At 39.7% G+C, this 12,099-nt stretch overlaps 1 protein-coding gene across 1 annotated transcript; it reads left to right on the top strand.

Annotated features, from left to right (window-relative positions):
- The first annotated feature begins 1,435 nt into the window (after positions 1–1,435).
- Positions 1,436–4,188, top strand: htr1b (5-hydroxytryptamine (serotonin) receptor 1B). Its single transcript, XM_029460783.1, has one exon. It carries the CDS (start codon positions 1,817–1,819, stop codon positions 2,912–2,914), a length of 1,098 nt encoding a protein of 365 aa, XP_029316643.1. The 5' UTR covers positions 1,436–1,816; the 3' UTR covers positions 2,915–4,188.
- Positions 4,189–12,099: the final 7,911 nt, after the last annotated feature.

Raw genomic sequence — 12,099 nt, forward strand, 5'->3', positions numbered from 1 at the left:
TCTCAGCAGGAAACCGGTGGATTGCCTATTGTGAAGGAGTTCAAGTACCTCGGGGTCTTGTTTGTGAGTGAGGACACGATGGAGCGAGAAATTGACCGGAGAATCGGAGCAGCGGGGGCGATATTACATTCGCTTTACCGCACTGTTGTGACGAAAAGAGAGCTGAGCCAGAAGGCAAAGCTCTCGATCTTCCGGGCGATCTTCGTTCCTACCCTCACCTATGGTCATGAAGGCTGGGTCATGACCGAAAGAACGAGATCACAGGTACAAGCGGCCAAAATGGGATTATATCTCCTCACTGGCCTGGGAACGCCTCGGGATCCCCCAGTTGGAGCTGGCGGATGTGACCTGGAGAAGGGAAGTTTGGGGTTCCTTACTGGAGCTGCTGCCCCCGCGACCCGACTCCGGATAAGCGGTAGACAATGGATGGATGGATGGATTTGGCATTTTTCCAAAATAAAATTATTACAACCTTGAATTAAAATAGGAAGAAGGCAAAGGGGGGGGGGGGATACATAAGTGGATACATAAGACTCTGTATTACAGTGATTCTCAAAGTGGGGTCTGTGGCACTTTGCCAGAAGGTCCATGAAAAGTTTTCAGATTCAAATTATCATGATATGAAATCTCTCTTTTTAAATGTTTTTTACAAAAGGCTTCATAGTTCAACAAATTATATTTTAATTTTAATATTTTAAAACCTAAAATAGTTCATATATTACATTCTAATCTAACAAATTGTATATTATATTATTTAAAATAATCAGAATCTGTGTTTTATTTAGCCTATGTAAAAACTAAGAGCGAAACACTTACTCTTGATATATGTGTGTGTGTGTGTGTGTGTGTGTGTGTGTGTGTGTGTGTGTGTGTGTGTGTGTGTGTGTGTGTGTGTGTGTGTGTGTACTAGCTGTTTTATAGATTTACTGTGTTGAGATGGCTACAAATATTTAAAAAACATGTCTAATATTTAACAGATTTCTCTTGTATTGTTTTTTTCACATAACTATGGAAGTGTAAGAAATGTCTAATTATTTCAAAGGACATACATGAAGGTGTTGCAGGAATATTCTCTATCTTGTAAGGGGTCCATGGCTGAAAAAAAAATAGAAAGTAGTTTTGCATTCTGTGATATAAAATAAGTAATTATTTTTCCCATTCAATTCACAATCTTTAATGTGCACAACATGTGACACATGAGACACACTGGGCACTATGACCCAGCAGATACTCTTTATAGAGAGAGAGAGAGAGAGAGAGAGAGAGAGAGAGAGAGAGAGAGAGAGAGAGAGAGAGAGAGAGAGAGAGAGAGAGAAACAAGGATGTGATCAGTGGTGCTTGTTTGATGTCAGAGTCTGTATAAAACTGAGACTTAGGGTAGTCTCACCACTCAACCACAGGGGGCCTGAGGAATCACAGCTCTGAAGAACTTCTGCCCTACATGCGGATTATTTGTGACATCTTCCCAGAAGTTGGGACATCAGGACGCACTGCTCATCATTTGCATTTACACTCAAACCTTTTCTGTCTTATATGTTGTGTACAACAGTTGAGGAGTTTTCTTTTATGGCTACAAAACGGAAAAGTTTGAATAGCGCTAGAATGGATATTTGCTTCCACAATTTGGCACCTGCACATTAAAACCTGATGTAACAGAAGACAATGAGGAAGAAAGGAATCCATTTTCAAGTTTCAGACTGATTATGCCATTTATCTGACCGGATGGCACGGATAAGGCGACGTCCATCAAGAGAAAGGGCACCTTAAAAGTCAAACATCTAATAAAATAAAATATGAGAAAAAGTGTTTAAAAGTTATGGAGCCGGTGAACACCACAAACGACAGTTTTATTACAGATTCATCCACTGTGGATGTCAGCGCAGAGAGTCTCGCCTATCAGATCAGCCTGGCGGTGATTCTCTCCGTTTTCACACTCGCCACCACTTTATCCAACGCGTTCGTCATCGCAACAATCTCTCAGTCGAAGAAATTGCAAACTCCTGCGAACTTTTTGATCGCCTCTCTGGCCATCACTGACCTGCTGGTGTCAATTCTGGTGATGCCCATCTGCGTCCTGTACACGGTCATCCACACCTGGACGCTGGGGCAAATCGTGTGCGACATCTGGCTCTCCTCGGACATAACGTGTTGCACGGCATCTATCCTCCACCTGTGCGTAATCGCTTTGGATAGATACTGGGCCATCACGGACGCAGTGGAGTACTCCAAAAAGCGCACTCCGGGGCGCGCGGCCGGGATGGTGGCCACAGCCTGGGTCATCGCCATCTCCATCTCCCTGCCACCTCTCTTCTGGAGGCAGGTAAAGGCGGAGGAGCTGACCAGCTGCAGCGTCAACACGGATCATATTTTCTACACCATCTACTCCACCTTTGGGGCTTTCTACATCCCCACCTTGCTGCTTATTGTTCTATACGGACGGATATACGTCGAGGCCCGAAAACGGATCCTGAAGCAGTCCCCCAAGAAGGTGGGGAAGAGACTCACATCGGCGCACCTGGTCACCAACTCCCCTGGATCCGTTGCGTCCCTGCAGGGCGGGAGACACGACACCCAGTCCAGCGACACCGGGTCTTCAACAAGCGAGAACCAGGTGAAAGTTACTGTGTCGGACGCGCTTTTGGAGAAAAAGCGTATTTCAGCAGCCAGAGAGAGAAAAGCGACAAAGACTTTGGGGATAATCCTCGGCGCTTATATCGTTTGCTGGCTGCCGTTTTTCATTTACACATTGGTGGTGGCCACTTGTGAGACATGTTTTAACCCCGAGTTATTTGACTTTTTCACCTGGTTGGGATATCTGAACTCCCTCATCAACCCGATCATATACACAATGTCCAATGAGGACTTCAAGAAAGCTTTCCATAAACTTGTGCGCTTCAGATGCTTCAGGTCGTGAACGAATGTTCCTTCAGTCTCCAATAAGATTTATTTATGCATTTATTTTTGGATATGAAGTTCTAAAAATATATGAGATTAAATAACAATAAGAATGTCATGAACAATATAGTTTCTGGGACGTGTAGACACTATAAGATGCGCATGCAAAAGATAAAAAAAACAGTATGGAGATTTAAAATGCCAAAATGTTTTAAAATTTTTAATGGACAAATGAAGAAAACGTGGAGTACACTTGTTCCATATAATTCCAATGGATGCAAAGCTCAATCCCAAGCAATGCGAATTATTTAAAAAGCTTGTTTTAATAATAATTATAGAAAACAAGATATCATTTTCGATTGACGTTGTTGGAGAAACCCAACTTTACGCACCTCACAAAATCACCTAAACATGTCATATAAGCTCCTATTGATGATAACATGTGCTATGTTGTAGGATAAAACAGTAATGGGTTGTTAGTATTCTGTATTCCTGTTCGGAGTATTACAGTAAAGCAATGCACAGTGTGTTTTCCCATGCGACGACTGACCCATTAATGCGATGGAGCAGCAGAGATCATAACACCTGACCTGATAAGTAAATTAAAAAAAATAGAAAAGGCAGCCAGGATCCTTTTTGCATTCTGTGTACAAATATGGTAGTTTTACTTTTAAAACTACATCGACAATATTCTGAGGAGTCATATATATTTGTATTATGGTCATGGACTGCTTGCTGCTACCCTGTGGTTGTCTTTTGTTTTTTTTAGAAAGGCACACTGATGCAGTTGAAATGAAAGGATACAAGATTATTATCAGTGTCAAACAAAGAAACTGTAGCTACTATTTACACAGCAGAGCAGAAAGCTGATCAGTTTAATTTTGCTGATCAAACACCACCTTGTTTTACTGTGTGTGGGTCTGTTGCCACATTACATCTGTATCTACAGTATGCTGTGTTCATGTGTGAAAAGGTTTGCCATCTCATGGTTATAGAGAGTGATTTAAATTTGTAGAGCGTGGCCTGCGGAGCTATAAAAATAATACTGAGGATTTGTCAGCATTATGTGAAATAAAGGTATGTATCAGAGAGGATGTGCAATAAAGGCTTTAAAGTATTTGTTTGGCACAATTGTTCTACGAGTGGGAGTTTCAATGCAGTTTAAATCAAGACTTAGCATTAAAATCATTAATTTTATTATTGTTGGCATGTTGAAAGCAGCACAGATATTCAGACAGACACCTTGTCGCTTTGTTGTTTGTGTTACCTTGAAATTAAATGAGAGGTTAGAGTCATGGCCCCAGAGTGTCACGATGATTTCAAAATGACAACACACATGCAAACACACTTGCGCTTTACATATATTAATTTTCATATGGCTCGTCATGCATCACAAATGAGTGCATTCAAAGCATTTCCTGGATTTTCTGCCGCAGTTAACAGTGAAATACTGACAAAAGTGCATCTCATGAAATGTTATATACATAAACAAAGAAACGTCTGTCGGACAATGAGCAATAGAAAATGTGTGAGGTTCAAATTCCTTGAAGATCCTCCATGTATATAAATATAGAAACAAGAGCTCCTAGAACATAATTATACAGTTTATGTTTGATTGTCAGCCCAATCTGATGTTTTGTATTGAAAAGTATTTGTAAAGACTCTTTAGAAACAAATTCTTTCCTGACTCACACCACATAATAATAAGAAAAAGCAAACAATCAACAGGGCCTCAGAACAACACTTGCACATGATTTGTACAGCTGTGGTTGACCTTCATTATAAGAAGTATTTTTTTTCTGTTTGAATAAGGTGGATAGTATTGTTCATATCCATCCCAGGTGCAGGATAAAAAAAAACAGCAAACAAAGACAAAGGAGAAGTTGTCTTCACACTGACATTTTCAAGCTCCCAAATGTTTGATGCAATGTTTTGACATACAAAGTCTTTGTCAGGCAAACTTCCATTGTTGCAAAACATAATGTACTTTTGATTATTTTAACATGAAAAATGGGGACAATGTAGAGATTATACACGAGAAGCCACAATTCAGTTTGTGATCTCCATCGTACACATTTTAGTCTTTTTTAAAAACGATATGTTAACACATCACTTTACTTATGGGTGTATGGGAGTTATTGTAGTTGACAAATACACTAATAAACACTTTTATCTGCTTACAACTACATTATAGTTTGTTATAAAGCATTGATTAAAAGTTTATATTCTGCTTATAAATGCTAAATCATTTTGTTTTATCACATCCTGTCTGGCCTGCAGTCTTTTATTTAGGACATTAAATGCTACATCTGTAAATAGTTTTGGGTTAGTGGGTGTTGTCTTGTCTTGTCTCGTGTGATGTCTTCATTGTAAGTGGAGCTGTCTGTGTGTTTTTTGTTCACATGGATGTTTGCCTGACAGACCTTGTAGGTCACTAAATGAGTACTCCATTGATTGCACTCCTGTCATATTGTCGGTTTCACATTGGACAGTTAAAAATAAAAGGATCAAAATTGCATTCTTCTTCCTTGTCAAACCTGGTGCCTACATTACCTACAATGCAATTCGACGGCAGACAGTTTGTTTTCGAGATTCACATGTGTTATGTTATTAGCGGCTAATAGTAGCTTTGAGCCGCTAGCTTTAAGCGGAGATGAGAAGCGAGCTACAGACATCTTGTAAGCTCCCTTCTTTCTAACCTGTCTTACACCACACAACCACATTTGTTTAATTTTAAACTTCAAGTCTTCAGACACAACCGATGCTGCCTCAAGTGACATCACTAAAGGCAATTCATCAGATTCCATGCAGCTCCCGTTGGAGCCACAAAAGGCTTTTTTACACATACACAGTAGAACTCCCCAAGACCTGTAAACACACTTTGGTGGAGATTTTCTTTAAAATGTTGGCTGCTTGAATATTACACATACAGAATAGCAAAGGCGCTCTTACTGTAGATGTCACCTTCTGAATGCATGCAGAGATTAATGCAGAGTACATCCATTATGGACCACATAAATCTTTCATGCTGAGAGCTTGTTGATGTTTAACAAACAGCGTCTCTGATTTTGTGTATCCAGTATTGCATGGCTCATGTAGGTAGATCCTTCTGTTGACACGGGATGATTGCATTGTGCAAGCAAATACATTAATTATACAATCACTTTTTTTTTTCCATCTGCTGAATGTGCTGCATTGCTGGTTTGCCACAGGTCTGCTGTGGAGTGAAGGACGTTGCTGACATAACAGCTAGTGAGGCTGAACACATGGATAATGAACCTATAAAATATTCTTTAGCTGAATATAGTTTTGGTTAACAGCTTTATTGTTTCATCCTTTCTGGTGCAAGAAGGTTCGCAGCATTCATCACCTGAAAAATGGAGGTACAAGGGCCTGTCGATAAATTACCTCACAGAGGTGATAATAATTGACCTTTTTGAAAGGAGGAAAAGCGAGTCAGCAAGTCGTCTGTTTGGAGATTGAGAGTGAATAACAGTTAGTTATCCGTTTTCAGCCATCCTCATTCTGACACCAATAGTAACCATTGTGTAAGAATCCTGATGCAATAAGATGTGGCATTTATCAGTTACATCTACCCTTAAAGTGTGTTGGTATGAAAACATAAGCCAGTGTGGTTTACTTGTAAAAATGTACATTTTGGACGATATGTGTCTTTTTCAAATGTTAGCCACTGAATTACAGCTACAGTCTCAGGAAAAGCCCTTTATGGTCAAACTCATTCACTTGCATGCTAGGCATGTTAATTGCAAAGGGGTTACAGCCTATATATATTACCTATGTGGTAATTCATCACATAAAAACAATTGTAATCAATATCTATTGGCAGAACCTTAAATCTATGTTCTAGTTCATCAATAGCTGGTTATAACAGGATAACATGGAGCTAAAATGTGGACAGTGGAGTCAAATGTGGAGCAATTTGCTGGCTTATGTATGCCCACAAACACTAAACACACCTCAGCTCATGTGTGGATGAGGGTTTTACTCAAGTGCACACTATATGTTGTATAGTGTTAATGTGAATGTGTGCACATCACAGCCTTCAGTCATGCGTGTTGTCTTCCCGTGCTTCACAGCAGATCTATTGCAACAAAGTGGGTTAGTTTTCAAGGCTCACAGCACTTTGCATTAGCTTCTCCTCCGACTCACCTATATATCTAATAATATGAAATCAACTCTGAATCAAAATAATGGTATTCCCCTGCAGACCAAAATACAACACACGCTAGATTTGTCTGCCTTTAGCTAGAAAACAATGTAGTTAAAATAATATCACAATAATGGTGATCAGATTGACTGGCTGTGTTTATACCTGTGGGACCGTCACTAGTGGAGCTGAATCTATCACACTTACAATCCAATCTGGCCTAACAACCAAATTAGGCAGTTATATATGTGGTGTGGTCGAGGAGGTGTGCGTGAGGTTTCAGTTGCTATATGATCCACCGCCCACACTACATGTGCATCACTGTTAATGAGCCCTCAGTGAATTACCAGTGAGAGAAAGACTGGTGTCCTCTGCTTACCTCCATATGGGTCATGTTAAAGCCCTTACAATTCAGATGACCTTCTTGTGTTTAATCATGAATCCACCCAGAAAATTGTATCACTTGGATTTGTGAACCTTCATTAAAACCGATCTAGTTTCTTACAGTATTTCTAAAAAAAGCTGACATTTTCGAAATACAATGTTTTTACCTTGCAAAAATATATTGTGTTTTAATTGTAAGCATGCACTATCATATATTCATATACATTTTTTTGAAGGAGACATGTAGTTTCAAACATACTATAGACTATAACTTCCAAAATACACACACGTATCTTTGTTACTCCCAAGATTACATCAAAATGTTTGCATTATTGAAGGCTTTCAACGATCGTATTTAAAGGAACAGTTTGACATTTTGGGAAATATGCATTTTCAGAGCGTTAGACGAGATAACACTCTCATATCAGCCGGAGCTGAAGGCATTATAGTTAAGAGAGCGAACAAACGTATTTCACAAAATGTCAAACTATTCTTTTGCAGTCACACACATGTACACAGCACAGCACACACAATAACATGTAGACTCTGCATTTAACTCATCCTCGTATTAGAAGCAGTGGGCAACCTTTGTATCAACGCCCGGGGAGCCGTGTCGGAGTCCGGTGCACATCGGCAGTGCCCAGGAGTTGAACTGGTTCCTCTCAAAGTACCAGTCCACACTCCATACTTGGTCCGTACGAGGACTTGAATCGACGACCCTCTGGTTTCCAAGCCATGTTCCTGCGGAGTCCCTTAGTACAAAAGTAGTATCATCAACATAAACTTAAAGTACCAAAACTAAAAGTATTCAAGAAAGCATCTGCACATCTTTACTGAGCTCAAGTTGCTACATTAAACACATGTCCTGCCACTACTTGTGCGTTCCATTGCTTAGACTTTAAGGTACTCAAAGTTAAAACTAAAAGTAAGAGGGCAAACTAAACTGTTGTCTAATAAGGGGCTGGTGAGAGTCGGTTGTCTTGTTCTTGGCTGACATCTGTGCTGAACTTGAGATGCTCCTGCTCAGAGGTCAAGCACACCAAACTTGATTCAGTTCTCGTTAAAAGGCAGAATGCAGAGATCTCTGCTACAACAGAGAAGATGGCATTTTAGCACAAAAGGTCATTTTATTTCTCTGTTTATTTCACTTTCTCCAGCGCTGTGTCTCGAATATGATTTGCATCTGGTGATACTTTACTTTGCTATGAAAGGAGTTTTCTAAGTGATCATTGTGCATACAGTCACGCATAAGTTATTTTTTTGTGTCATAACTATTTGTCTGCACCAATGGTCCGTTTTGTCAGAAGTACAATTCCTGCAACATTAAAGCAACATACTAATGAATAAAAACATCACGCATAGATGGATTCTGTTTCATGAAGAGCCTTGAAGAATATAAATGAGGGTTTTCCCTCACCTCGGGGATAATTTACATATTGTCTATTAACCTTTTGGTATTAAGCATGAGAGGGTGCATTGAGATGGAAACACTACTTGCATGTTTGTAATTTCCCATTTTCATAAGCAATAACAACATAAAATGTCACTGATGCTATTAGCATGAAATTTGCCTGACACAACCTAATTCAGCCTTTTCTCCTCGTCTACAAACCCCCAAGCCTCCTGTCACTCTAATAAACAACTTTCTCCTCACATACCCCCTCCCACTCGACCTCGCTTGAAAACAAGCTTCCTGGTCATGTCACCCAGTTTAACACAGGTGTGCTGCTTTAGTTCAGGATCAAGAGTCATTTACTTTGAATATGTTAATGTTAACCTTAAACTTTCACCAACAAACTTTTAGTTTCTTATCAGCTTTCCTAATAGGACAGGATGGGACAGAGAGGTCTTCTGCTCCAAAGAAACACAATTCGACATTTAGTTTTCTCCTCAGTACAAGAAGAAGTTGAGAAATGTGAACACAATTTTCAAAACAACGCTACAAGGTGACCTTTGCCAAGCATATCTTCCTCTACAGGAAAATCCAATTCTCCACCAGCTCAGGCAGAAATCAACTATACTGCCCTACAAAGCTAAATCGCAGCAACACATTTAATTATTAAAAAGACCAGAATCTGACTGGTTGACATTTATTTTGCAGTAGAAACCTTTTTTCATGCCATGGAAATGTATGAATTCAAAGAAAACATCATGTTAAATGTGCAGATGCAACAAAACGCAGCTAAAACAATAACTAATCACAGCTTAAGCCTACAGAGCCACATCTAGTTAAAGCTATAGACAGCCACTAGCATTGACTAAAACTGAATACTCACCTTTTCCCTTAAACTGGTTCCTAAAATTGAAATATATAATCTTTGGTGAACAGACATCTTGGTATTTTAGTTTTATATTCAACATAAACAAGGCAGCAGATGAATTCAATCACAGAGAAGAAGAATCCAAACTAGTTCTGCTGAACATCCTATCTTAGACTGCCATCTCAGCAATTCAACATTTGGTGTTAAGCTACTTTCAAATATATTTAAGTATAAAAAACTTCAACTTCAGCTTTCCTGCAGGTAATGTTCTCTGCTTTTGTCGGGAAGAAATAGTCCAATATATTTTAGAGTAATCCAGAAACTGTACCTCTAACCAATTGCTCTAAAATAATGGATGTAATGAAAAAGTTTCCACTTCCAGTAATAACTATAGTCATTGAAATAAATTGCTTGGTGGCAAACTTTTTATTTTGAAAGAGATCCATTAATAATTGTGACTAGTCAAATGCAGAAAATGCGACCCGACCCCGGATAAGCGGTAGACGATGGATGGATGGATAGAAATGCAGAATATACAACATTTGATGGCAGCTGATGAAGTTCATGCATTTGATTCCCTTTTTTAAGTCGACAATTGTAGGCTACAAATATGAACGTCTATATACGTCTCTGTCGTGGACAAAAGAACGATGACATTACTGGAGGTGCAGCTGTAATAGGAAGTTGTAAAACTGTTGTAAGACACTTTTCTGAATGAGTAGTCCATTTTTCTCGGCCTGAATCTGCAGCTATGTCATAAAACTGAATAGACTCTTGGGAAATCATTAAATGAAGCATGAATTATATCTGTCAGTGTGACATCATATGGAAAATAATGCTTCCATTGAGGCAAATGCAGCTGCATGGGCTCACAGGCCCATTAAATCTGCAGTTGGAACTGTGGTGACTGTGACTGAACCAGAGACCCAACAACATCACTACGCACCCAAGCAACCACTACCTCCAAGTTGTCTTCATTATCAGAGAATAAAACAAAGATGTCAGTGTCTTTGGAGTGTGAGCATAACATCAGTCTGGTTTATTTAACATCTGTTTGCAGCTGAATATCCAGGTCAACAACCTCATGGTACCGCACGTTCATCTCTACCAGATGCCACACCATCTTAAATTGTGTGTCTCATCCTCGTGTGTGGTGAAGTGCAGGTCACCACATATTAGAATGAGATGAACTCACCTGGCAGAGAAAACTCATTTTAGCCTAATTTACCTGCAGAGGTGGTGTCCTGGAGGGTCGGAGGTGTTCCCAGCTGCACTGCAATCATAACTGGGCAATCTGGCGCTCCTCCATAACACATTTTCTGTCTGGTAAATAGATAATCAATTCGTCATTACTAAAGAAGGAAGGACGAACATGTTGGCTTATAAGAAATGACCTAAAATGGAGTAGAAGCAAGCAGCAATCTCTGGGGTCTGAAAAGTGAAGCCAATGTGTAAGTGCATTAAACCGGCATTCTGTCTAATGGCCAGTATCTATACAATCTGATACAAATGGCCTATCAGATTGTATAGAAGTCTATGCAAAAATGATCGTACTTCTCACATGATTTATTACCTCAGTTAAAATTTTCCTTAGGATTTTATGTTTTATGGTCTTCTTCCATCTTTAAACTACCCAAGTTCTCCTACCCTACACCGCTTCTCCGCTCCCTTCACTGGCTACCAGTGGTGGCTCGAATCTGCTTCAAGACTCTGGTGCTGGTCTACCGTGCTGTGAATGGATCAGCCACTTCCTTACATCCAGGCCATGGTCAAACCATACACACCAGCTCGCTCACTTCGCTTTGCATCGGCCAATCGGCTTGCTACTCCCTCACTGAGAGTGTGACCCTGATACCCCTCAAATAAAACCTGCCTGTTTGCTATCCTGGCTCCAAAATGGTGGAACGAGCTCCCCATTGATGTCATGATGTCAGGTCAGCAGACAGTCTTCACACCTTCTGTCACAGACTGAAAACTCATCTGTTTCAAATGCACCTCGGCCAACAAAATAACAAATCTTCTTTTTTCTGTATGTACCACTAAATTGGTTGGCTTATTTAAAGCTATTGTTCTGCACTTAAAGGATTGCACATATTTGAAACAAATGTACTTTTACGATTCTTATTGTTCGGAGTTGTTTCCTCATGATTGTTTGCACTTATTGTAAGTCGCTTTGGACAAAAGCGTCAGCTAAATGAAATGTAATGTAATATAGCATGATGTTCATTTAGTAAATTATGGTCCCATTTAGAGTAAAATAGACAATAAAGCAGCGTATGCTTTAGGGCGTGGCTACCTTGTGATTGACAACTGTTGTCCGGTTTGGATGTTGTCTGTGTTTAAAACTTTAAAACTCTAGTTCATGAAAGTTAATTGTAGCTCACCTAAAAA

This window comes from Cottoperca gobio, chromosome 22 (assembly GCF_900634415.1).
Source record: "Cottoperca gobio chromosome 22, fCotGob3.1, whole genome shotgun sequence".
In the NCBI taxonomy this organism is placed as follows: Eukaryota; Metazoa; Chordata; class Actinopteri; order Perciformes; family Bovichtidae; genus Cottoperca; species Cottoperca gobio.